This window comes from Aythya ferina (assembly GCF_964211825.1).
Source record: "Aythya ferina genome assembly, chromosome: 17".
Lineage (NCBI taxonomy): Eukaryota > Metazoa > Chordata > Aves > Anseriformes > Anatidae > Aythya > Aythya ferina.
Genome location: NC_140316.1, coordinates 14,761,870 through 14,788,675, shown reverse-complemented (window position 1 = coordinate 14,788,675; position 26,806 = coordinate 14,761,870). Strand labels below are relative to the sequence as shown.

At 53.1% G+C, this 26,806-nt stretch overlaps 1 protein-coding gene across 8 annotated transcripts in view; it reads right to left on the bottom strand.

Moving 5' to 3' along the window:
* Positions 1 to 4,502: 4,502 nt before the first annotated feature.
* SGSM1 (small G protein signaling modulator 1) overlaps positions 4,503 to 26,806 on the bottom strand; it is a 37,564-nt gene continuing 15,260 nt past the window's right edge. Inside the window, exons 5-27 of one of the 8 annotated variants that reach the window (XM_084538749.1) lie at positions 26,207 to 26,359; positions 25,620 to 25,687; positions 24,990 to 25,135; positions 24,376 to 24,522; positions 24,094 to 24,218; positions 23,032 to 23,094; positions 22,346 to 22,413; positions 21,742 to 21,905; positions 21,420 to 21,549; positions 20,167 to 20,346; positions 19,127 to 19,265; positions 18,917 to 18,981; positions 18,370 to 18,515; positions 17,928 to 18,056; positions 17,306 to 17,488; positions 15,609 to 15,680; positions 14,069 to 14,653; positions 13,759 to 13,883; positions 12,443 to 12,525; positions 12,099 to 12,208; positions 11,732 to 11,828; positions 11,141 to 11,308; positions 4,503 to 10,658 (exon numbers count right to left, since the gene is read on the bottom strand). In XM_084538749.1, coding sequence (XP_084394875.1) covers positions 10,570 to 10,658; positions 11,141 to 11,308; positions 11,732 to 11,828; positions 12,099 to 12,208; positions 12,443 to 12,525; positions 13,759 to 13,883; positions 14,069 to 14,653; positions 15,609 to 15,680; positions 17,306 to 17,488; positions 17,928 to 18,056; positions 18,370 to 18,515; positions 18,917 to 18,981; positions 19,127 to 19,265; positions 20,167 to 20,346; positions 21,420 to 21,549; positions 21,742 to 21,905; positions 22,346 to 22,413; positions 23,032 to 23,094; positions 24,094 to 24,218; positions 24,376 to 24,522; positions 24,990 to 25,135; positions 25,620 to 25,687; positions 26,207 to 26,359 — 3,235 coding nt within the window. In that variant the 3' untranslated portion in view covers positions 4,503 to 10,569. The remainder of the gene's footprint in view (positions 10,659 to 11,140; positions 11,309 to 11,731; positions 11,829 to 12,098; positions 12,209 to 12,442; positions 12,526 to 13,758; positions 13,884 to 14,068; positions 14,654 to 15,608; positions 15,681 to 17,305; positions 17,489 to 17,927; positions 18,057 to 18,369; positions 18,516 to 18,916; positions 18,982 to 19,126; positions 19,266 to 20,166; positions 20,347 to 21,419; positions 21,550 to 21,741; positions 21,906 to 22,345; positions 22,414 to 23,031; positions 23,095 to 24,093; positions 24,219 to 24,375; positions 24,523 to 24,989; positions 25,136 to 25,619; positions 25,688 to 26,206; positions 26,360 to 26,806) is intronic. The other 7 variants (XM_084538750.1, XM_084538751.1, XM_084538755.1 and 4 more) reach the window with 7 other exon arrangements.

Genomic DNA, 26,806 nt, shown 5'->3' with positions numbered 1-26,806 from the left:
GGTATTTGACTGGAGTTAACCGCAATCTAGGGGCAGCGTTAAACGCAGAGCCCTGTTTCGTCGCCCCATGTACATAAATTAGAGCTGTAATTCCACCCCACGGTGTGGATGGCAATAGCAAACAGACGCTGCCAGCCCCATCGCACGCAGACGTTTGAGCTTTGAACCTTTGGTTTATGATTTCACCAGTACTGTCAGTGCAATGATATGCAAGCAATATACAATGAAGCAGTGCTCGCACTTGGACAAAAATGGCAGGCCTCATCCCTGAGAAGTTTTCATTTTTAAACACAAATGCTCTTTGCCATCACACCGACAAAAGGCTCTGCCAGGCTGATGCACCCGTTCACTAGCAGCTCTGCTTCTTCCCAGGTGGGCACTGCCTCCCTTTCTCCTCTCTACACTACAGTTAACTTCCAGGGCCGGCGCATTTCACAATTCGACTACGAACTGCACAAAAGCAATGAATAAAAACAAACATCGCATGTACCAGCGGGGCTGCTCCGGCGATCTGCTTCCTCTCGCACAGTCTGTCAGTGCCCTGTAGTGGAGAAATGGGTTAATTGCAAATGCCACACGGAGCCACTGCCAAGCTGCCGGGCTGTGCTCCTGCAAACCTGGGTCAGGCCCTGGCAGCCGGTGGAGAGGCTCCAGCACCGCGGCTGCGTGGAGATTTCGGCTGGCTGCTGCCTCGGTGGGACAGCACTCTGCTCCCCGTCACCTCTGCCTGTCCCTGCCCGGCCCCAAAACAGCCCCTGGGCACACGGGCAAGATTCCTTCCTCTGCCCCAGTTACTGACAGCCTTGTCTCTTCCCTCTGAGCAAGTGACTCCTATTACACGGAGGTGGAGATGCATGCGAAAACACCTCAGCTGGGCCCGGGGAGCAAGCGCCTGCTCTTCGCAGGCTGGCGTGGCTTTGGAAGGCTCTGGCCCCAAGCGGTAAAGCACTTCGGTGTCCAGACTTGCAACCGTCCACAAAGGGCATGCTCCCACAAAGGTCAAAACTTCTGCTGAAGGTGAGAGGTGAGGCCCCAGAGGAGCCGGCCGGGAACGCCCTGCACGTCTCGGGCATGAAGTGCTGCAGGAAGGTGTTCTACTGCCAAATGGCATAATTCACAAAAAGGAAACAGAAAGCAAAGTTTCCCTCCTGCTCCCCATCCCCACTACAGCAGGGGTCTTTCACAGCTCCTTTCCCACCTCTCCGTGTTCAGCCACCCTGAAAGTCAGCTCAGAGAGCTCTGAGTGCCAGGCACGGAGCCCCACTGCCCTCCGGACCCCCCTTGCCTGCTGCAGGCTCCTCTGCAGCCCCCAGGTTTCAGGCATGGAAGAGAGAGTCCTGATTTCACAGGGAGGGTTTGTAAAACACTTCCGAATGCCAGCTCTGGCCAAGAACCATTCCTGCCCCGGAGGGCTCTGCAGGGCTCCAAGCAGGTCTCTGATCGGAGCCGGGCTCTCCCTCTTCCAGAAGGGAGCTCAGCCAGGCAGAGGATGCCAGGCCTTCATCACCCTGCAGCTGCTGCAGGCAGCACCAGACAGAAATCCAGAAAGGAAGGATAATTGAGCATCAAATTTGTATGTATAATGCTCTCCAGGAGGAAAGAGTTGTTAAGGATCACACCGTAGTGGAGGTTTTGTTGCATCAGAGTGAAAATTGGTGGGTGTGGAGTTTTTGCAATTATATAATCTCTGGCGGTTTTGGCATCCCTGCTTTGGGTGAGGACGCAGCAGCCCCGGCCCGTCTGCGGCCCGCCCTGCGCTATCAGCAAATGGCACATGGTCCGACTGCGTGGGGGCTGTGGCGAGAACAAAGGAAAGCAGATTTCCTGGGAGTCTGTTTTTGTTTTCCCAAGCAGAAGAGTGACTCAGATTTCAGCTCGCGCTCCTGTAACTCGGCCAACAACAACACGCTGCTAGTCGAAGTGATAAAGGCAAGTATCTTTGTGCCGTTTGCTGAACTCATAAAAGCTCTCATAAACTTGTCCACCCCAGGGCCGACTCGGTGACCCGTTCAGAGACCAGGCACGGAGCCCCCAGCCCCTCTCAGGGACGGTCTCTCCCTGAGCAGCCTCGCAGCTCTCCAGCAAACTGCCCAGCACGTATCCTGCTGTAAAACACTGCAGGTGATCCCAGCTTGTGCGCTGTCTTAGCTGAGAGCTTCGTGATGAATAGCAGTGAGCACCTCCATGTCATCCTAACGCAGCTGCTATAAGTGCCACAGAAATGCTTTCGCTTTCTGGGAAATGTTCCAGGAAAAAAGCACCCTGCTTCCTGGTGCTTAAAAAGTGGCTTGACACATCCCTGCTCTTTTGTCCTCTGTATCCGAGCTTGTTTTTCATGGCTGTGAGGTGCCTTCCCAACCCCTTGGAGTGCCCACAGCGTGCATTGCTCACCACAGCCACTGCACACCAGTCTAGCAAAGAAGACTGCAGCTGACAGGGGCTGTCCCCAGCGCCATCAGCATGGTGCTAGAGCTCCTTTGGGGGGATCAGCCTGAAGCAACCACCGCCTGCACAAACTCTGCTGCACTGGTGCAAAACGGGGCTCGCCAAAGGATTTGCTGAGGAATTGCTACACACAGCTGTGGGTAAGCCCTTGTGCAATGGCTGTGCTTTCTCTGGAAAAGGAGCAGCTCCAAAGCACGTGTTAGAACACCTTGAACAAGTCAGACACAGCTAGAGGTGCTAACAGGGCAGAGCAGACCTCAGCAGAGGCAGATGTTGAGACTGGAGACACTTTGCATTGACATTTTAACGTGTTGGTTCACGCACGTTAGCAGCGTGCTATAAATACGCCTGGTTCGTCCCTACTGCTGCAGCCGGGGCAGCGTGGGGGTGCCACCACGTTGGGGCTCACGGCCACATGGACGGGCTCACCAAGTCACTGCCCCTCGGCTGCTCCCCCGTCCCCATCACACCCAAGCTCCCCAAGGAGCCTCCGGCAGGCTCTGAGCTTGACACCACTTGACCGAGCTGGTGAGGAAACCTGCACAGGCTCCTTGCTCTGGAGTGAACCGAGTTTCCTTCCATGCAGTCATCCGGCAGCAGGATTTTTGCCCGTCTCTCTCTGCTCCACGCACGCAGAACATTTCTGCTGTTGCACATCGGGGACCTGGCCTCTAGTAATTAGCTTGCCAATTAATATCAGGTAATTAACACATTCATAAGGGCTGGTGGAATCCCACCCTGACATTTTCCGAGCTATGCATGTTTGGGGAGCGTCTTCATCAGCCTTTTGAAGTTCTTCGCTGTGAATTCACCGGCAATCAATTAAACCTGCACTAAAAACTGGTGCTGTGCCATTAGAGCAAACATGCCCCAAGAAGCAAACATATTAAGGATTAATTAAATACCAGGTTTTATTTAATTAAGCCTCTTCTCATAAGTATGTAAAGGCAGGAATCTGGAGCGAGCACCTGATCTCGTGTTCTCGTCTATCCCATTTGTAGAAGTGCATTTAAACTTGGTTGTTTGAAACACGCAGACCTGCTGGGAGCATGGGGAGACAGCACCAGCCCCGTGCACCAGCAGGGACCCACGGGCACTCGTCCTCCAGTTTAAAGGTCCCACGATAGAGCTGGGAAACACCAAGGCAAGCTCAGGAGGTGAAGTCCAAGGCCATTTTCCAGGCTGCTGCTGAGCGCTGCCCGGCTGTGCTGCAGGGGAGGCAGGCGGACAGAAGGCACCGCTGTGCCTTCTCCTCCTCAGCCTGGAGCTGGGAGGAGGTTAGAGAAGGAGCACGCTCTGCGAGACCTCAGCCTGCCTCCAACTCTTGCACTGAAAAATTCCTTGTCAGCAGCTTAGAGAGCACAGGAATAGCTTGGTGCAGATTAAGTGGAATTACTGTTCATTAAGAGCACCGGTGAGCATTTACTGACACACATGCAGTGACGACAGGAGCTTGTTCCAGACTGAAAATTGTTCCAGGGCCATTTTGCCGTGGCTTTTCCTAGCAGTTTTCTGGCCAGGAGCAGCAGGCGGCTGTGGCCACACGGCACTAAGGTGGAACTGGGACATGGGGGCTGCAGCTCCAAAGGCGCACCAAGCTGCAGCCTCGGTAGTTTGCCAATGCTGTGGTGGTTCCCAGAGAAATGACAACAGGAGCCAGCCCCTGCCCTGAGTGGCCAGGCAGAAAGGAAGGAGGTGGAAGGGATGGAGGCGCTGCCCTGCTGGGCTCCCCCAGGTGCCCGCTGCCACCCATCACACCCCGGCTGCTCAGATCTGGGCCAGGGACTGGACCACGAGCACATAGTGGCACAGGACAAATCCCCTTCCATTGCAGCAGAGAGGAGCTGGTCTTCACCAGCTTTGGGCCAACTCTGTACAGGATTCCCCCATCTGTCCTGAAAACAAAAGTAAAAGCTGCAGGGTACCCCCAGGCCCCGATGGTTTGGGTGCAGCACCGCCAGCCCCATCCCTTCGGGAGCAGCTGCTCGGATCCCGACAGCGCGGCTCCATCAGGGACCCCCCGGCCGCTGTCTGAGCAGGGACTGCACAGCCAGAAAGAACAACCAGGGTTTTATTGATCTGAAAATACATCAACCATAGAGAATAGAGCTTTAATTTTTTTCTTTCTGAACAACGATAAAGAACGGTTTACATTAAAAAAAAAAAAAAAAGCATGAATAAAATAATAAAAAACATACCACAGTGTGGAGTTCAAATCTAAGAACAGTAGCAGCACTTCTACAAATAGAGTAAAAGCCATAGTGCTCGTTCACCTCAGGCTGAGCAACTCCCAGAGACCAAAATGGCATCCAACATAGAAAAGCAGCAATTCAGTGTAGGGCAACATAAAAGTCTAACACCAGAACATCGAATACATTCAGCACCCCGCTGTTGAGAGGCAAACCCTCGTCCCCCAGAGCTCGGTTCCTGACCTGGTGCTGCCACCACAGCTGCAGCAGGTGACGGCCCAACAGCACCCGCGCACCCTGCCCAGCTCTCCGGAACACATTTTAGCACGAGGGAAGTGACAATCGTGGGTCTAAGGTTACATCTGAGATGGATTTTCAACAATTTTTACTTAATTCTGTTTCTGAAATACAGCTTTCTCCTTCCCTGGCGCCTGGAAATTGTACTCAAAGAGGAGACTGAATTTCTGAGAATTTAAGTAGATTTGCTTATGCGTTCACAAAAATGACATTTTTAGTATCTCAGTATCCAGTGTCAGGATTTTTATTTCTTTACCTTCCTTAGCAGCGAAGCCACACCGATTCGTAAAATTCCAGGGACTTTCAGAGGTCTTGTGCATAGTTCAAACTTTAGCATTGATTTATGAAAAACAAACAAATAAAAACCCACCCTGATAAGTGGAGCTTTTTACCCAGGAGTTTCTCTGTTGAGCATTTTCCCATTCCTACAGAGAAGTTGATGGGAAGCAGCCCCCATCCGACCCCTCCTGCTGCAGTGGCCATCCACAACCAGCCCCGTGCAGGGAGCGGAGGGGCGTGGGGGGCTCTGATGAGGGGGAGCTGCAGAGCCCCCGGGGCCTGCTTGGGGTCTGGCTCCACGCAGCATCACCCACAGCTCCACCATCACACTCCCTGCTCGGCCTCCGTGTGCAAGATCAGTTTTTAAGAGGAAGCTGTTCAACTACTGAGCCAGAATTTAAGGTTGAATATGCTTATTGGTAAACTAAACCTAGCAGGATATTGAAAGAACGATATGGCTATTCCACCCGCATACATTCTCCAGGAAATTCAAGATTCAAAGTTCAGAAGAAATCCAAGCACTCCAAGCTGTAGGAAAGCGTGGCTACGGCACCAAAACGATGGTGGCGTTGGCCCATGGCCACCATAAGCATAAATGAGGTGAGTGCAGCTCACCAAGACCTCAGGTGCCTTAATCAGCAATGTGTGTTTACTTCACGGCAGGCCATGAGGATAATGACCTTGAGTGAAGATCATTTGAGTGCCTGAAACAGCACGCAGCAGTAAGTGGCATTTTATCTACTTCAGGGTGTCTGAAAATGCTTATAAGGAATCTGAAAAGTGGTTCTGGTGAGAGTTACGGCACGGCCCTACTGCTGGAAATTGTCACTTCATCTGTAAATTGTGCTCTTTCACTTCCAATTTGTGCTCACGCAATACTAAAATGCAGAAAATGTGCCCAGAAGTGAAAAGTCCCAAATGGAGTTGACAAGTGTTTGATGAAATGACAATCACTGTGGTCCCACTGAGGAACGGGCTCAGAGGCCACCAGGAGCCAGCAGTGCCCCGGCATTTAGAATATTGGAAGGTGTTTTTTAAAGCAAGCTTACACAATGAGAACCTAGAACTGGTCCCGTATCTGTTTTGAGGACTGTGTGCCACAGCGGCTCCCAGTGCAGAGACTTAGCCAACTACTCAAAAGAAATGGGGGAAGAAAGGCAAACTACCCATCCAGATTTTAAAAAACAAATAAAAGTAATAAGGAAGAAGGAGTAAGAAGAATCTCATCCCATACATTTGTTCCTGGCCACAAGCCTGCCACAAGGCTTGTGTCTGTCTCCAAGGGGGGATTTAGGCACGGGCTCACAGCTTGCCCAGAGCAGAACTACGATTCCAAGCGACCACATCAAGAGCAGTCACCTGTCTTGATATGTTTTTTATTTATCAGTGAGAAGCATTGCTGATACCTGCATGCGTGTTGCTGGCTCTGGTTACAACACGAGCTGTGTTTGGCTGTGTTCAGGGATGTTCAGAAAGGGGCTGGATGAGAGCAGCACAGGGTGGCAGCAGGAAGTTCCCAGGCAAAAACCCCTCTCCATCTTCATGAAAAGTGTCAGTACCTAAGCAATCCAGAGAACCAACATGGTAAGAAAAACTCCTATAAAAATCACACATTTAGGAACAAAGACAACTTGTAAGGTGTTTACATTAGCAACACTGAAAGAGATGGGTACCGAGAGTTATTTGGCAGCTTGCACCAGCAGAAAGCTCAAATGCAGCAAGGATCCATCAGTGACTCCCTCGGGGAAAAGCAGGGCCGGGATTCAAACCCTGACGGCGTTTAAACACACCGAGACGATCTGAGAAGATCTGAGAGCTGAGCAGCTCCAGCACAGGGGCTTGAAGGAGCAGGGAGATGCCAGCGGTGCGGAGCCAGGCAGCGAGCAGCTCGGGCCCTGGTCCCGCAGAGCTCACAAGGGGTGAATCGCAGCTGCAGGGCTGCGAGGATGAAGCATTCCCTCTCCTGGAGCCGGACAAGATTACTCTATATGGGCAGGCTTCTCCCCCAGCACGAGCAGGAAACCTCTGGCTGCACAGCCACGCTGAGCAGGGCAGAGCGAGGCTTTATCTTCATCTCGTGGCACCGAGCAGAGGGGCAGGGTGGCAGAGGCTGAGTCCTGTGACCAGGTGGACAGCAAGAGCCTTTCCGTAGACCTTGGTCACTTTTAACCTTGGAACAGACCTCGAGTGCCAGACTCCTGGTGCTCAGACCCTTCAGTGCACACCTCCACAAAAAAGCAAAGCTCCTGGCGGGACAGCCTCCGTGCCAGAGGGGTCACCAAGGGCAGAGCTGCCGTGGGGAGAAGCTGTGACTCCTGAAGCTCAAAACTGAGCCCAGAAGGTCAGACCTGGCTGCAGGAGAGCCAGGCACAGAATATAATCCCAAACTGACCCAGGGTCAGCACAAAACCCCGCACAGCTTGGGCACGGCTCTGCCCACGTGGACCCCGCTCAGCGCTGTGCTGGAACAAAGCTTCCCCCTCCACACTCCACTCCTTTTTTCCTTCTTTTCCACAGTTTTAAAGTCAGAACTAAAATCAAGCTGAGCTGAGGTCACGACGGTTCTGCTCCGAGCCTCCTGCTGCCGTGCAGCACACGCGGCCCAGCACGGGGCAGGGACAGATTGGCACATCATGGAACGGGTGCTAGAGAAACCACGCGGTCCTTGAAGCAATAGATTTCTTCTCCCCCCCTCAAAAAATAACCCGCTTAATTCACATATTTCTCTCTATACTGTATATATATATATACTATATATAGACACAATTTTCTGGTAAACATTTACAAGATATGTTTGCAACATTGAAAAGAGATATCTCCATTTGCATAACAACGCACACTCACGTACTCCAGTATACAGGGACACACGGTAATGTACAATCAATAAATAAATACTTTTTTCCCCCCAAGAAGTTATTCAAAAAACACTGCTATTGAGCGGCCCAAAGACACTCTCAGTTAATACAGACAGCAAATATTGTGCAGATTTTCTTGGCTGTTTTTGTTTAAAAACCAAGAAAAGAAAAACAGAAGCTTAAAAGATAAAAGTGTCAGCGATGTTGCTTGTTAGGACTGTGTTTTAGCTAACCCATTGGTGCTCGTCCCTCTGAGAGGGAAGGGCAGAGCACTTTCCCTTCCCCTTTGGAAGAGGTTACGCAGGCAGATGTTTGCCTGCCCCAAGACCTACACAGAGGAGGAACAGGCTGGCAGGGAGGGCACGAGCTGCCCACTTTATGGAAAAAGGAGAGAATCACACGGAAACGTGCAGATTCAAAGCTCAAATGCTTTTGTTTCCTGTGCTACCGCAGACTGCAGACCAAGCACTCTTTGGAGGTTTCATGTAGAAAATTTCTTCAAATAATTTCCTACCTAGACTGCTGGTAACACCTTCCGCCTGTTGGCTTTGTAAGAAATGAAAGGCTCCCCATCACTCACCCCCTGCTGCAGCCCCGCTCCCTGCAGATGTTGGGATGCACCGTTCCCTACGTTTATAGCTGGGAGCCCCGCGTCCCAGCGCTGCAGGAGGAGTAGCTGACTTACTCACACTGCTTCACCGCAGACTGCAGGACTTCTGAAGCAAGTTTTCTCTTCTGCAGCTTTGTATCTTTTCTGTTCAAGCAACATCTAACACACCACAAGTAAATACAGAGTACAGCAGCATGGACAGGCGTCCCATGGAAGGGAAGGGAAGGGAAGGGCAGGGCCCCTCTGCCCTGCTGGCGAGCAGTGCTCCATCGGCGAGAGGAGAGCAGGCCCTTATCCTGCAGAGGGGAGGAGGACAGCACGCACACATCACACGTTGCATGGAGGGGGAACACAGATTTTTGCAGCAAAACTTGAGAGAAAGTACCCTTACAGAGAGCCACAGACCAGCATCTTCCCTGCTGCTGAAAGCACACCTTCAGGGCAGCTTTCTGTGGCCATGGCGAATCTCCCTCTGGCTGAACTGGGCCTGCCACTAACCCACACTTCTCCTTTTCCTTTTTTTTTTTTTTTAATTACCTGAGTTGAAAAATGAATCCAAACCCTCCGTAACACAGCCACAGCACGGCACAGCAGCTCAGCTCTCACGCTGGTAGTGCTGGAGAGGCACTTCATGCAGCGTGCTCCAGGGGTGCAATGCTGGAGAGCCGCTGCAGGAAAGGTGGCCACAGAAGTGCATCTTCCAAAAGCAAAGACCACTCAGGGACCTTGGCCTATTTGGTCCTTCGCAGGTAAAAGCAGCCCACCAGGACCTAACAGGAGACTTTCAGTGAACTTAGAGGGCTTTGCAACCAGCCCCGTAAGCACACAGAAAACCTGCAGGCACCAAGGGATTGTTTGCACTGTTTGGATGTAAGCAGCTGGTCTTTTGATTACCAGAGGAAGAGACAGGCACCTTCAGAGGGAAAAGTCAGGACAGTCACTTAAGTCAGGAGCTCTGACTTGCCTTCCAAGGTGCTCTCCCCTAACATGGGTTGCAGAAGAACGATCAGGAGACCAGACTGCTAACACAAGCAGCTAGAGTAAGGCAGGTACAAAAACCTCAAGACTAGAGCTCCCAGATGAGGCTAGGACCAGATTTTTCAGTGTTCAGAGTGTGTTACAGAGGCTGGATTTTGAAAGAGAAACCCAATGCTGACCTTGGAGCTCTTCCGAAAATCCATTCCCAAACAAAACTCTTGTGTGCTCAGATACTGTAGTAACAAACAATGTAAAAATCCCAAGGAGAGAACGGAGCCCTAAAAACACTGAAGGAAATGCTATGCATCGAGGGACAAGACCAAAAGAAGAGTAGTTTCTGTGATCAAAGTCCCTCTGTTACTGGCAGAGCCTCATAACACATGTAAGAAACCAAGTACTGGCAGCATCCCTGCCCTGCCTGGGCCTGCAGGGCTGCCCAGCTTCCCCCTGCCACGGTAAGGGCTGCCGAAGGAAGCAGCTCGATTTCCTCCCAACAAAGTGAGCCCCCCAGGGGGCTGGCAGCCCAGCTCTCCCAGCCCCCCAGCTCCGACCTGGGATGCTGCTGGCAGCTGCCTCTGCAGCCGTGGTGGTTACCCACGTGCCGCACCTCCGCTGCAGCAAGGCAAGGAAGCAACTGCCCGGTCCTGCTTCCAAAGAAGTCTTTAGCAATAAAACGTGATTGTACAGATCTTTGGTTAAGTCACTGGAGAATGCTGCGAAGATCTGAGCCAGGGCCCCCAGACCTACCACTGCACACAGCACTGGGAGAGCTGGGGCTACCTGCGGCTTACACAGCAGCCTGTGTCCAACCACCTTCCTTCCACAGGCGCGGCACGGCACGAAAAAGGAGAGGGAGAGGAAGCATTGAAGAGGAGTCCTGGCTCTTTGTCTGGATGCCTCGTCTTCTCCACGTCCTTCACTTGTTCTCGATCAAAGTCTGGACTTTGTACACCAGGTCCCGAGCCAGCTTCAGGATCTGCTTGGTGTTGTGCCGCTCGGCCATTTCTGGAACACAGACAGAAGGAGCCCACAGAGAGGCGATACCTGAGCAGCCCAGCATCTCGAGGAGCCCCCCCCAGGCCTCACCGCTCTCTGCTTCACAGCCAAGCTTCAGGCAGCAGCTGGAGCTGTGAACTCACATCCGAGTCCCTAAGCACCAGCCCTTGCAGACACCTGACGCTGAAGGGCCATCATTAAGGAGCTTATCTCAGCACGATTACAACCTGCAGGAAGCACCACCTACACTCACAGCTCCCCTCAAGCACAGATAAGGCAGGCTGTGACCAAGGACGGTCCCCCAGGCATCGTCTGAACCCTTCAGAGGCAGGAGATCTCTTTAACATCACGTTCCAAGCCCCAGCGTAGCACAACCATGCTGCTCTGTTCAACATTTACCAGCGTGTTCGAGACGTGACTGCCTACAGCCAGACGCACCGCCTGCACCTGTGCAGTGCCACACATTCAGCCCAACAGAACACAAGCCGTACCATTGAAAAATTTGATGATGTCTGTAAAATCCATGTTGTTCTCCAAGATTATGTCCCGGTACATTTCCACCAAAGCCAGGGCTATGAAGAGCACGTAGTGTGTGGAGGAAACGTGTGCAGCTGCCCAGATGGTCTCCCAGACGGCGAACACATCATCGTACACCAGCTCTGTTAAGGGAGGAAAGAAAAGCAGCAGTCACTGCGCCAGCCTCTGCTTACAACCACCCTGACTCACAGCATCCACGGCAGCGCTGGGGAAGACACGCTGGTGGTTTCTTCCCACAGGAACCTGTTCCAAGGAATAAGTCAGCCATCTACAGAGACAAATATTCTGGCCTGCAGCAGGTGGTACAGACTTCAGGACATAAAGCTGCTGGAAGCTCACCAGCAGCTCTGGAGCAACAGGTTCTGGAACTAGACAGAAAAGTCAGCCACAAACCTACCAAGGAAAAGCAAAACAGGAGCACATAGCAAAAAAAAAATGAAGTTAAACAACTGAAGTTGCAGAGCATACTGAGAAGCATGGAAGCGTGGCAGACCCTGACTTCACCCCCCTTCGTTGGTCTCATCTTCCTCCCTCCCTGCACACACCTCTCTTGAAGTCGAGGAGAAACCATCGGTAGCAGAAGTAGAAATGAGTGTAATCACCATTCTGGTGCATCAGCTCGAAGAGCTCAGAGTCCAGAATCTGCCAAGAAAAGCAAAAAGAAACTCATCAGTGCACACCCGAGGCACCAACCACTCCTCTGTTTGCTTCCTTCCCTCTGCTCACCTCCTGCACCATCATTCACCCAGCTTCACCCTCCCTTGCAGCCCTGCCACACGTTACTCCCAAGCTCTCTTTACGGCCCCTCTGCCACAGAAAGCTCCTCTCAGCCCACCCCACAGAGACCCCCATCCCAAGAACAGCTCCCCCTCACTGCCCTGAGAGGCTGCTGCCCCTGCACTGGCACCCTACCTGGATCAGGGACCTCATGTTAGCGAAGTGGGTGTCCATGGCTCCCCCGTGGGGGAAATTCTGATTCATCCTTTTCATCAGCTCCGTGAAACAGCTGAAAGCCAGAGCCTCTGCACGGGGAACACAGAGAGTTGGTGCTCTGCTGCACGGGCACCGCAGCATCTGCACCCAACGTGTGACCACGCCAGCAACACACACACACAGCAGCCCTCCCCACTGCACCAGGGGTGCACGGCAGGGACGGGCCTTGGAAGCACCCCAAGGCTCCCCCCCTTGGGTGTGGGACCCCGCAGATCCCCCCTACTACTACAGCACTGGAGAGCAGGGCAGAGCCACCCACTCACCATCATCCAGGATGACCAGGAGAGGGGCCAGCAGGTCACACATCCCCTGCACGTAGCCAATCTCAATGTGCTGCCAGATGTAGCTGTGAAGGAGGGCAGGAAAGCCGTGAGCCCCCTCCCCATGGCCAGGACTAAGCCCCTGCCCCGTGTCTCAGCGCCACAGCCCCCTGGCACGTGCCCTGCCTTCACCCCTGTGATGCTGGCGTGCCCTACAAGCTGCCCTCAGCGCACAGCCGGGGCCATCGGGGCACTTCAGACCTCTTTATTCCATCACGCCCGTGCCCCGTTGCTCCACAGCTGGCCTGTAAATGATTAAGTCCCAGCGCTGACTTCCAGGTGAGCCACGCACGGCACAGCCCGAGATTAACGCCGTGCAAGGTCTGCTGCCTGGAGATCTGAGCAGGGAAAAGGGAAATCAGAGAGCACAGCAAGGTGCAGGAGGTTGGGCAAAGGGCAGGGACCGATGGAGTTTGTTCCTTTGCCTCTCTCATTCTCACCCTTCCCCTTGATTCATCCCCGGCACGGCGCTGCCTGCTTCGCCTCCCTGCACCCAGCGTCCCAGGAAGCGATCGGCCCTGCACAGATCTTCCCATATTTGGTAGCAAGTCAAAAGTGTTCAGAAAGGGCTCCAACCCGCTGCTGGCACAAGGAAGCGATCCTTTCCATCCTGCCCACTAGTTTTCCAAATTCTGCTGCATCGTAGGTCTCGTCTCAGCAGAGATCTCCAACTGCGGCTGCCAGATAAAGTGACAGCTCTAACGAGATAGCAGCTTCTCCTCATATTTGCAAGATGAGTAATGGTGTTTTAGCCTCCCCTGCCCCTGCAGCAGCCACAGCTGCTGAGCTGGAGCTGCTCGGGGTCGGTGAATGTCACACAGCAACCTCTTAGTCACAGGGCAAGCAAGGAGACTCAGAAAGGCACCCAGGTACTCCTGTCCCCGGGCTCCTGTGCAGGCACTAACCACTAGGTTGTTTCAGTATTGCTCATGAGTACCAGACCTCGTTAAACACTTTTCCAGGCACGTTCCAAGAGCAGCTGGGCTACACTGTGCTCACACCCGGGCAGCCCCAGGGAGCCCTCTGCCTCGGCCCAGCCCTGCCACGCAGCAGGCACAGGGTAAAGCAGCACGGGGCAGGGCTGCTGGGCTCCTCCTCAGCCAGACCCTGCTTCTGTGCAAAGAGATTTGGAGGAGGAAGCCAAGGAGCCAAACCCAGCAGCCAGAACAAGCTTTGAGGCTCCGGTCTGATGACAAATTCAGGGGAGCCCTGCCAGAAGCCTGCCCCAGCACCCTGCAGGAGGGCCCCGCGGCTCCCACCTGCACATGATGTTGCGCAGCTTCTCCAGGTTGGCGGGGGTGAAGTACCAGTAGTTGCGGTCGCACCGCTGCACGTCCTTCTCAATGCGGTGCAGGTTCACCGTGTACATGTCCAGTAGCTCCGGCTGCCCAAAATGAAAGCAAAGTTGATTTGTTTTCAAATAAAAAATAATAAAAAAAAAATTGCAAGGGCAAAGGAGCAACAGGGCAGAGTTTGGGTTGACATAGATGCAGGATTAGCACAGGGCAAACACAGGGAAGTGGTGAGAGACTCCCAAAAAACCCACTCAGGGAAGAAACAAAGACTTACAGAGTAGGTGACACCCGTCGAGGAGACAGGAGATGCTTCGCTGTTGGCCAGATCGGCCACAGCCAGGGAATCCAGCTGCGGGTACAAGCTTTCCATCTCTGGCTCCTCAGAGAGGTTGTCCTCACTCTCCACCAAGCTTTGCTTTTCGGCCTCACTGTCTGCCCAGCTCTCTACCACAGTCAGGGCCACGGCATCACGCCCACGCAGGACCCCTGCTGAGCTCTCCCCCACAGGAACGAAGTCCAGGCTTCCACCGCTGGGAAATTCACCTTCCAGGCTGTCCTGACCCTGCAGCTTTTCCTCCTGCGCAGCCCCATCCAGGTCCTGCGGGGCCGTGGTGTCGGACCCGCCAGCCTTCCCCTGCGAGCTGGCTGAGGACTTGTTGGTTTCCAGGGCGCTGTCCTCGTTGCTGAAGCTGCGCTCCGAGAATCCCGACGCAATGGAGAAGTTCTGGGAAGAGGGATGGCCAGAATCAGGCGAACACGTGCCGTTGGGAACGTTCCCGTTGGGGATCTTGCTTTGTTTTCCATCTTCCAGCTGAGCATCTGCTTCGGTCTGTTCCACCTCGTCCACCGACTCAAACACCTGCGCAGGGCAAGCAGAGCCCCGTCAGAGCGAGCAAGCCCTATGCACCTGACAGCTCTTGGGGATGTAATACCCACGTTCCCAATGGCAGGGAGGGAGGAAGATCTGCTCTAAAGAGGTCATTTCCCTAGATGCTTGCTCCAAATGCATTGACAATGCTGCCAAGTACACAGCGAGCTGCTCTTACTGCTCTTTAGTGCTCCAGCCCCATCGTGGGAAGCCAGAAAGCACCCAAGAGCCCACAAGTCCCAGAGCGAGGCACCTTGCTTCACAAGCAAGGTGTGGTGCAGACCACAGCAGCCCACATTCACGGTCTGTGCAGGGCTCGTGTAAGCAACCAGTGCAGAAAGGCTCAGAGGACCCGAAGGCATGGTCACTGGCTGATGCTGTGCCTGGCTGGGGCTCCACGTCTTCACTAAAGTCACGGTCAGCTTCAGCTGAGCACCGAGCTCTCATTTTAACCAGCCTCTGGAAGGATTTCTGGGCACAGCGATGGGACAGCTCTGCTGCCCCCAGCCTTCAGGCTCCCCTGCTTTCATCTGGCAGGGCAGTGCTGAGGCCTTTGCACATCCCAGAGCCCCCAGTCCATGCTCCAAAGGACTACGCTTTACTCAGCACAATACATTGGGCAGGATGCCATTTAAATTGGTTGATTAAGCACATGGTTACTACCATATGGAGCAGCCAAAGGCCCTCATGTGTGAAGGCCACGTGTGGGTTGGTCCTTTGAGCCCGGGCAGAGCGGGCAGGTGAATATTAAACATCACCACACAGTGCCCAGCCCTGACCTTGGTGACTCCAGAGGCAGGTTTGTGAGTCATGTACTTCCTCCAACTACAGCTCTGTTTGACAGAAGCCATTCTGGCTAGCAAGCAGCCCAAGGCAGGGGAGAGAGCCTCGTGCAGTAGAGCAGCCAGTGTGAACGGGCAGGAGGGGACAAAGCACCGCCGCTCACCTGCGTGCTGGAGCTGGAGTCGCTCTGCAGCCGGGCGTGATTCTGTCGGCCGGAGCTGCAGCTCTGTGAGGACTGCAAGAGAGAGAAAAGGCCACTGAAAAGGCAAAGAGCACGGTGTTTGCAGCGGGGGCACGCTCAGAGGTGGGCACATCTGTATATGAAGCGGAAAATGCATCCAATAAATTCTCCTATTTGACCCACGAAACCCAGTCACGTCACATCAGCTCTGCTGTGCTGGTTTGTCACTCAGAGCAGCACCCTCCCTCAGCCTGCCGCTGACATTTACCACTGGAGATGATAAAAAAAAAAAAACAAAGTCCCGGGCCAATTCAGTTGTTCAAACACTGTTTGTTTGGGTATGCAATGAGCTGCTTTCTTGTAGCCTTCAGAGAGGTCACGCTGTCTCCCCAGAGTGCAAATTTCTACTAATTTCAGTCCTAATTTGGCAGCAAAGTGACTCACCCCATCTTAGTTTACATAAACGATGAAGTCACAGGCTATAAAACAATCCCTCTAAGCATATTAATGTTTTTTTCCTTTTCTTAAAGGACGAACATTGATGCTTTAAGCCAGGCTGTGTCAAGGCAGCCCCTCTAAAAGCCAGCAGCACCATACAGCCGAGGCACAGAAGGGGCTTTGCAGCAGCCAGTTTGGTGCCGTGCCTCGTGGGTTCCCTCTGAGCAGCGAGTCGTCATATAAGAGCGAGTCCTCCCTGCCATCTGAGCCGCCCCTGCGCAGGGCTTATCACGGCACAAGAGCCTGCAGCTGCTCCCGCTGCACGCAAAGCTGGATGCAGGGAGCACTGCAATGACATCACGCAGAAACAATAGGGTTTTAAGAAAACACAGCACTTTCAGAGCGGCAGCAGGAGCTGTCCCCACCCTAGCATTGTGGGTGTTTGCTGGGCAGGGCTCCGCTGGAGAGAGGAAGGGCGACAGTTTTCCTCCATCACCATGGGAGCATTTTATAACAGGAAATTTCAGGTTAAGATGGGAAAAGGGTGAAACTTTGCATGTATTAACTCTGCCGGCGCATGTTCCCCGACCAGGCAGTGAATACAAAACAGGAATAACAAAACAACAGAGATGCTGCAGGGATGGGAATGATTCACACAGCTACGACCGAGCAGCCCGCTTCTCCTCGTCTGTGTCACCTCCACTCCTGCGCAGCCCGGCTCTGGCTCACCCTCCCCGCTGTGTTGATGGCAAAGAGCAGGTAAGAAGCCCATGGGCTCGTTTCACAGCCCCATGGCACCAAAAACATGGTCTTCCTGCTAGGAACCACGTGCCCAGTACCCCACGCTGGGTGATGGCTCCCAAGCACAGAGCTGTGGGCACAGAAATGGGAGAACCTAAACGAAACCAACTCCTCACACCTCTAAGAGACCTCTCAGGCTTCAGTCAAACCCTCTGAGTCAGTGCAGCCCAACGCAGCATGGAAACTGAGGTCACACTGCAGGAGGTGCCCTCTCCAACTTCTAAACACTCTGGAAGAGCAGATGAAAGAGAACAGATAAAAAAGCTCCAATCCCACCTGCACAGACTACGAGTAGCAAGGCACGGAGGCAGGCAGAGGTCAGGGAAGGAGGACAAGCAAGAGTTGTCCCCGTTTCACCCCGTTCTTCCCTGCAGCACAGGCTGACACGGAGCCCACATCCCTGCGTGGGGACAGTCCTCCTGAGCCCCCCGCACCCTCACCTCGTTGCTGATGGTGGAATCTCTGTGCATCATCCTCTGAATGTGGGAGTCCAGGCTGGCCCCAGAGGAGCACTTGGCCAGGGCTGCCGCGTGCGACTCCTTCTCCCTCTGGCGGACGATGGCCTCGCAGCCCAGCCACTCCGCCATGGTGTGCTCGTAGCACGTGCGGATCTGGTCGTCGGCCTGCGGCGGTGAGACACAAACAAGGTCTTTGAGCAGCTTTCCCAAAGGGCCCAGAAAACCGTGCCTCCTCCACCCCCCTGCACAGGGGAGCCAAGTGCACGCTTGCATTAGCTATGGCTCAACGGGACATGAAATCACCTCATCTCCTGCACTGTGCCAATCACAGCCTGACCCAGGAAACCGCACAAAAATTAGGATGGAAAAATGATTGTCTGCCTCCTTCCTGCCTTCCAGAGGCACTCAGGGCACTCTCTGACGTAAGCAGCCAGCAGCTGCACAGGGTAACATCGAGCTTGGTCCTATCAATTCCTGCTTATCTGGCCCTTCTCCCACTTCCTAAGTACAGCTACAGTACAAAGGGGACAAAACGGCCAGTGGACTCCAGCACACTGTGAGCTGGGAAACGTCCAGGGTACACCAATGCCATGCTCATACCGACCTCTTTCCTTTCTGCTTCTGTCATCCCAAACTGATAGTGGCCCAAGAGGAAGGGCCAGACAGCCTTCCTGATCTCGTGCTGGATCCCACCATAGTAGATCAGCCGCAGCAGCTCCTGGTCCTCATAGCTCTGTGGGAAGGATCCAAGTCAGCATGCACAAACAGCCAGGACTGCAGCCCATCGGCTGGCAGTGCCAGCCCAGCCTGGCCACAGCACCTTCCAGTACCCGGAGTGCTGCCAGAGCCCCACCACCCACAGGCTCATTCTCTACAGATGCTCTCTCAGACCTCCACCTGGAGTTAAGTTCAGCCAGAGCCCCCTGCAGATGGACATTTGGGGAAATGTTGGCTCTCTACGGCCAGAAAGCGTCCCACCAAAGTTACCCAAGGTCACTGCCGTGCCCCTGTGCCCCAGAAGAGTGTCCAAACAGTGCTGTTCCTACCGTGCTGTCCTCCAGGTACTTCTGCCATATGTCCACAGTCAGTCCCGAGCTAGCGTTGCAGGGCACGTCAGGAGACACGATGTTGTGGTTAACCAGGGCCGAGAGGTGGGTTCGCACCGTGGAGAGGTGCCTGCAATAGGCCAGCCCTGCGTCAGACAGAAGCAAATGCTCATCTGGGGAACTCAGGGAGTCACAAGGGCAGAGTGCTGGGGACAGCTCTGATCAGTCTGGTCCCTGGAGGAGATTCTCTCAAGCCACATCCAGCCTAAGCAGCAAAGCAGGGAGCATAGCAGGACCAGCTGGCATCTCACTGTCCTGTACCCACCAACACTGCTGCTTGCTGGGCTGAAGTCTGAAACTCAGAGCAGAGTTCATCTGGCTGCTGCCAGTCCTGAGCAAGTGTTCCTGGGGCCCTGCATGCAACAAATGGATCCAGTCCCCCTAGCCACTGTCCTGTTGTTTCTGCACCACTCCTAGCTCTGAGCCCAGGACCTTATCCCTTGCCCATCACACATCTCAAGGCATCGTGGATGTGACAAGTACTCACAGCCATAGAAAGCCCGGGAGAGGATCTGGTACTTCATATTGTCACACAGGAGCTTCAGTGGAGCTCTGCCAAGAGAAACACACTAAATGTGAGCACAGAAATGCTCCCATGCCCTCAAGTGTCTCGGCTTTGATCTAACTGTGCAAGCTTTGCTTTTACAGATGCACCGGAGGACCTCTGCTCAGCTTGGGAGCAGTGGAGCTGTCGTACCTTTCGTGGCTGCAGCCGTTGGACGGCCCGCCGTCAGAGGAGCCGCTCTGAGAGCAGGAGGAGCAGGAGGACTTGCGGGTGTTGGGTTGCCACATGGGAGGCAGGCCAGCACCCTGCGCGTCCATCAGGTCCTGGGGCACTGTAAGAGGGCAGAGAGGAGCATCAGCCGCTGCCCCCCAGCCAGGTGGGCCACGGGAGATGGACAGAGGAGAGTGTTGATCAGCAAACGCAGCACCCCGCACTCTTTCCAAGGAGATGCTGGCAACCAGGTAGGACCCAACACCAGCTGATCACAGCACCAGCACTGATGAGTGCTGGAGAAAGGAAAGGTAACAGAGCATTGATGAGAGAGCATAAAAATCATCTGCTAATTAACTGCAGTGCCTTCAGCAAGCTAATCTCAAATCACTGAGTGCTGACTGAGGCAGAGAACAAACACCCAATCCAGAAAGACTTGAGACAAGGCGCTGCAACAGACTGTCACAAAACTAATTAAAAACGTGATTGAAAACAACCATTGTCCCAGGAAGAGCAGATCACTGGAAAGGAAAAGCCCCCATCTCAAACACAGGATCTTATCCAAGCTTCAGGGAAAGATGAAAACATCCAAATCACAAGACAGGACATAGACTTTGATGAAGAGGTTGAGAGGGGCAGCAGGAGCAAGCACCAATTCTTGTTGTCATTTGCTAAATCCCTGCTTAAACTCAGAAGTGCTATTGCACTGCCCTTCGGTCTTGGGCCTCTCTAGGAAAAGGCCGACATGATGAAGGTGAAATGTGGGATGCAGACAATGATTAACGAAGAAAAATCCTGTTGGGTCTTCCTTGGAAATTAAATCAGATCTCACTAACCCTACCTGCTTGTGAGACTGCTGATACTGGTAAGAAAAATGCTGAAGTGTTCTCATTAGGAGCCCCTTCCTTCCCTTTCCCTCATACCGAGCAGGTGCTGATGGGTCAGTGGCAGACACCTCTGCAGGAATTGTCAAGTGACAACAAAGGCAAGCACGTGTACCAGACAAATGACAGCTGCATTACACTGATGCTGAGTGGCCCCCAGAGCCACAAGCCGGGGTCGGGATGCGGTGGAGAGATTCGGAGACCGTTTGTGGATCACCACCGTCCTGCCTGCAGCCGGAGTCCTTGCAGTCTTCCTTCTCCCAGCAGAGATGGAGATCACAGACGCAAGGAATGGGTGAAAAGTACCATTAATGGTAACTAGAGACACAGAGACGGGACAAGGGCACAAATGAATGGGGGAAGGAAGAATCTGTAGAGAAGAACGAACCGCTGCAGTTCCACCCCCCTTTGGGAAAATCTATAGGAACTGCACAGACTGCGATGACGCCAGCTGAAGAGATTGCAGCAATTCATTTAACAGAAAATTTGGCCCCCAGCGCAGAATTTTAAGGGGTAGATCAAAAGGAAGCTACAGAAAGGAGCGTCTCCCCTCAGCTATTTTGGCCTCAATCAGATTTTTATCTGACTCACTGGGCTGTGTTAGTCAGCTAAAGGCAGAGAGAACCAAGTATAATCTTTAGTGATGCTATGGAGGAGTCACAGGAGATATAATTGTCCCCCTTCTAGCCTCAAAAGTATAGGAACAGGTTTTTGATCAAATTTCATAGCTTTTCAGAAGCACGCTATGAGTTTTATATTACACTCCTGGTTTGCCCCTTTACAAAGCCATCTGCAATGCTTCCAGAGGTCAAAGAAGTGTTCTTGGTGTCCCACAGAAGAACAAAGAGAAATGTGCAGGCACTTCAGCCAAGGACATTGCTCTGATCATTCACAAATGGATATCAAGAGAGATCTCTGGCTTGGTGAATCCAGTAGCATTGTCTCCCTGCCCTGAGTGGTAGGAGGTGGAAATATGTGGGTCAAACCTGGTAATACCCAGCGAGGGCTCCTGCTACCTGCGCTTTGTGCTGCAGAGCAGCGCTGACAGGCTGTAGCTGGATTTAATACAGAACCTGCTGAGTTGGCCTGGTGATAGCAAGAGGAAGAATACCAAGGGACACGACCAAAGGGAAGCTTGCTACTGAAATAATGTGCAGTTCTCCAACCACACAGGCACTCAAGGCCTGTTCTGCGGTTGTGGAAATGAAGTTTTCAATGGCAAGTGAGAGATAAAAAACCATGTTTAGTAAGAGGCAGTACTGTTATAGCAAAGCCTGTTCCTCTGGAACCACTCCCCAGGCACCATTTGCAGTGTGCCCATCAGTGCCGTGTCCCTGGTCACTCACACACCTGTAACAGCCACCTGAAACGGTCTCTGCCAATGCACTTACCGAATTCAGACTGCGTCCCTGGGTAGATTATTCTGAAAACATAATCTGTGGCTTCATCATCTTCCTTGTCGGATGCAGACTCAGAGGAGCCCTGGGGACTTCGCTTCCTCAGCTTGGGAAACACCTTCCCCTGGTGAACAAAACCTGCTCTTCACAACGGCCCCACCAAAGCCCTGCCCAGCAAGAGCACGTGCTTTGTCAGCCTGGATGTCTGCACGTTCCCTGTGCTGGAGCAGGCCTTTGGAGCAAGGCTTTGAGTACAACGAGAAGACGTAGCCCTATTTATGCACGCAGTGCCATCTGCCCCCTCCGTGCTGCCTACCTTTCCCCGCTGTGACCAGAGGGGTGGGTCCAGCTGCCCGTGGGGCAGGAGGCCGTTCTCCAGGCAGGACAGGAACTGCAGCAAGTGCCCTCCTTTGGGGAACCGCAGCGGAGGCCTCTGGATCCCATCCTGGCTCACCAAGACAACCGTTCCGCCGCTGTCTACTATTAGCAGCAGTGACAGCAGAGAGAAGACAAACACACATCAACGAGGGAAACATTACCACACAAAGATGCAGAGGGCAGGCAAAAAGCTTAGGGAATTGTTTTTCTGGCATGCTAAACAGATTTTCTCCCTTGTTTGGATTCTTTCATAAGTCCATTGTGAGTCTGGGGCCCTGGAGAATGCATGCCTGCTAAATTGCACCCCTGAAACCCCAGAGCAGTGCTCCACAGGGAGCCCTCTGCAGCCAACACCACAGCCAGGAGCTGGCTTAAAGGATTTCCTTGATGCAGTTACACAGCAGTGACCACCCAGAGCTCTGGAAATCTGCCCTAGAGCTGAATCACAACATCCCATCCCCATACAGGCACACCCCAGGGATCCAACCATGCCAGTGTCAGGGTAACACCCTCCCCTCCAGCAGCCCCCAGCCTGGCCTTACCTTGCTGGTGGCAGTGCAAATAGACGATCTCCTCCAGGCGAATAGTCATGGCATAGTCCCAGTACACGCTGGAACAGAGAGAGGAAGTCCTGAAGTTCTGGGGTGCACCAGGCTCTGCTTCTCTTCACATCAGCTCCCCTCCAGCTGTCCTGACACCAAGGGAAGCTACAGAAAGGCTGAAGCCCCACAAGGCCAGCCAGAGTAAGTGACAGCATCCCTCCAGAGCCAGATACTGTCCCTTCTACTGGAGGGGGAAATAAACCCTGGCCATCTGTGTTACTTCAGAGCTGAGAACAGATTTGGTTTGCACTGCTTCTGTTCTGGGGCTGCACTCCCTCAGCACAGACACCGCCAGATGGCCGAGCAAATCAGTGACGTGCTGGGAGAGATGCTGGTCAGGATGGGACTGGGGGTGACACAGACCCCAGGAGGGAGCTGGGGATCACCCCAGCAGACACGAGGCCTCACCCTGGGTTTCATTTCTGCAAGAGGACTGCTCTGTGAGGGTGTCAGTATTTAACACCTTCCTATTGCTTTCCAACAAAGCAAATTTCCAGTTTCTGAGCAGCACATCTGTCACTTTACAAAAATAGTGCTTAAAATGAAGGCATCACAAAATGGCTCATAAAGCCAGGTAAGGATGGGAAGGGGTGCACAGAAGTCACTCCCTGTAGGTTCATACTTACTTTGTCATCCGAATCCTCTCTTCCTTGGTCACTTCTTGACACTGGGAAGTTTTAGAGCTTAGGCTGATGCCCAAGTCAAGAACTCAGAAAAGTAGAGGTGAGATGAGAATAGCATTTTAGGGGGAGGGTACAGGCATAATGGAATGGCCCAGGAGCCAAGAAGAGAGGGGAAATGAAAAGAACACAGGTAAACAAAACCCAAAAAACTAAAATTGAGAATAAACAAAACTGACAGCAAGTTTTTTTGAAGATGATCTTGGTCATAGGCCAAAGGAATGGAGTGCTAAATGTTCCAGTTTTCCTGGACTATTTGCTGATGGATGGGGATTTTGTTTGCTTTGTTTTTTCCCTCAGGCAAATTAGGACCTGGCATGACTCAGTAGTTTGTTAAAAGGATTGCAGCTATGGAGAGAAATGCCAGCAGCCCATAAGGCAATCCCAGACAAAGGGGCATGGCAAAACACCCTGCTGAACAAACGACTCCTAAGCAAACTTCAGTCCCATTAGAGGAACGAACTCCAAGAACTCCGTTAAATTAGAGGGACTTTGATCACCTGCACATAGAACCAGCTGCAGAGTGTGCTGAGACAGCACTATGAAATGGAACCCACTGTTACTGAGGTGGTGATATCTGGGAACTGCTCACGTTCTCTCTCTGCAGATATCCTTCCCCTGGTTATAGACTCCTCGCTTTCCCAGCTTAACCATAATAACAATGTAATACTGATGACAAGCCTAGAAGCACTGTTCCATGTGTAGAGAGGGCAACCCCCTGAGAAGATCACAGAGCAATAAATCACCCCGCTTTGCACCTTTCAGAATAAGCACCCTCTCCAGTTCCCTTGCTGAAATCTTCAGGCATAGATGGCTACACCACAGCATCTCCCACCAGCTGCTGCAGCCCCCCTCTCCCTTCCTCTGATACAAACTCAGAGCTGTTCAGCTCTGTAGTGTCAATGGGAAAGCTCACTGATGGCACTGGATGCCAGATACCACCTCCGAACCCACGGGAATGTTTGCCTCCCCTCCTCCCTGCGTGAGCATGCACTGGGAGCCAGTCACCTCTTCTCGTAGTCCAGATCCCCCACGGAGCCATTCATCAGCTGGTTGGGAGTCCACTTCAATGCCATGATGTCGGCAGTCTGGTGAAGGGACAGGTATCCCGGGATCGCCTCCATGTCGTCTCGCTTTAGGAAATAAAGGTGAGGAGAGAGTGAGCTGCTGAGAGCAGCCTGGAAGACATCAGAAGCAAGCAGCACCACTTCCTGCTACCCAAGGCTGATGCATGCCCCATAGCACAGTCCTGGACCACAACGCAGCCCAGATGTCCCAGCAGGTACTTACTGGCTGCACCAGGACATTGTTTTTGCCATACAGGAGCGTGGCCCGGGAATTCTGGTGCAGTGACTCCACGTAGTCCCTGGCGGACAGCGATGGCCGGTCATCCATACTGCCACTTGAATGCCTTTTCTGAATCTGGAAGAGATCCACCTACAAACGTGAGGTGAGCATGGACACCTTCTGCTTTCTGAAAGCATCACTTCAAAGCTCATTTCCTCCTCACATATACTTAAAAAACCCAGTACTAGAAACCTCCTCCTTTGTGTCCTCTAAGAGGATCCCTGGCTCTGCCCAAGCTTGATTCTGTACTTACAGAAGCCCCAGGAGTGTGCTTTGTTTGCAATAAACTGAGCAGACTTCAGCTGCCTTCACTTTTAGTCCATACATGCTGTTCCTAAACAGCAGAGACCCTTTAGGGATGCGGTGCCACACGGGTCCAGCACACTCACAGTCTCCACGCCCATGTTCCCAGCACTTCTGGCTTGAAGACGTGAAGTAATCTCACTTTTCTACCTTCTCTTACCCGAGGGCTTCACAGCCCTTTTCAAACAAGGGGAGCTCCAGACCCCGGTGAGTGCTGCGAGGAGCTGCCCCCCTCCCAGCCTGCCCCCACTCACACAGAGCGCCGGGCGCTTGGTGGGCGAGTCCTGCCGGCAGTGCGAGCTGTGGATCCGGTGCCTCTGAACCAGCTCGTCGGCTGAGGGGTCTGTCCAGAAGTGGTCGGCTGTCTTCATCTTGGTGTACTCCAGTGCACAGGGACCCACTGCACAGAGAGGAAAAGCACAGACAGTGAGCATGGCCAGCTCTCAGAGCCCCAGAGCAGGGGCGGTGGGACTGCAGGCAGCAAGCACCAGGCTCAGCACAAGGTTGCTGCACCGTGTAACAGCAGCAAAGAACTCAGAAGCAGTCTGTTGGCCCTGGCAGCAAGTAAATAACCCAGCACCTGCAGAGCCCCGCGTGTACTGCTTTCAAGGGCCAGGCATCAGCCCTGGTTTACACCTGTTGGTATTACCAAAGCCTGTGCAGGAAAAGGAAACCCCTGAGCTCAGCCTTGCAAATTCCCATCTTGACTCACTGCTCAGCAGCTGGGCATCATCTGTTCTTTAGGAGAGCCCCACAGATTTACCTGGCCAGGGCTATTAAGTTTTCTGAAGCTCTTACTAAAAAACAATTGAATTGGGATCGCAGGACTGTGAGCACAGGTTTGGAAAGCAAGCTATCAAAGCGGGGTAAGAGGAAAGCGTTACCCAATAAAGATGCGAGAATCGGTCCATCCACAGGATCCATCAGGAGAGCTTCTTTCTCGTAGTACTTACTAGAAGAGATTAAAAGAACAGAATGCTGTAGCATTTCAGCCCCCTGGAACTGGAACTGCAAAATGATAGAGATTGTTGTTTGAAACCACTGTAATGCCCTTCTCTGTCTGTATCCTTCCATGACAGCGAGAGGCCAAGGAGCCTGTTACCAGCTGTTCCTGCTAGCCTCAAAAGTCCTGGGGGGTTGATGCCCTCATGCAGCACACTGCCAGCATCACCATCTCCTGTCAAAGCTTTCCTGGGGCTGGGGATGACACCTCCCCAGGATGGGAGGCCTCAGCATGCAGTTCCCAGGAGACAAGGACAAGTTGGTCCTCAACAACTCAGCCATCAGCAGAGCAAGCATGGCCTGTCCTTATTTTAGGGAGTGTACAGGGACTGCCAGGAGCAGCGTATCAGCTCCTTGCTCTGCACCACTTGGACACAGCTCAAGCAGCAATATCCCCAGCACCCCTGGAAGGGGCAGATGCTGGTAGTGAGTTGTGAGGGGAAAACGGTTGGGTTGTGCCAGCACTCACCTGCTGTTCTCTACTAAGTAATGCACGATTTTATCCAAGACCTTTTCAAAGAGGGCTGTGCGGATCCAGAGGTGTTTGATGGCCTGAGGAGACAGGTTGGGCAGCTTCGGCACCTTGCGCACGTTCTCTGGGATGCTCTGAACTTGATTTCGTCTTTAGAGGTAAAAGGCAAAAAGACAACATCATCACTGAGCACTGCAGGCCCAGAGCATTCATGGCTCCTGGTGGGGCAAATGCCCTGTCCCCCAGAAACCCTGGGGACAGGGCTCCAGAGACTGCTCCCTTCACCTATCCTAACCCCTATTCCAGAAGGCCCACATCCGCATTTGAAAACTGAGTTCACCGAATCTGTTTCCAATTGTAAAGGCACCCTAGGACAAAGTCTCTACCTCAGCAGTCCTCAAACCCACACCTGTTCCACTAGAGCCTGAGGACTGAATTTCATAGGCAGAGCAGCTTATCTCAGGACAACTGGAAGATTCCTGCCCCCAGGTAGCTGCTCCATCCATCTCCCTGTTTCTTGTCCATGGCTGAGTAAGCCACACTTAAACAGAAGCTGAATTACTGCAGGTTACAGCCCTACACATTGAAGCAAACCAG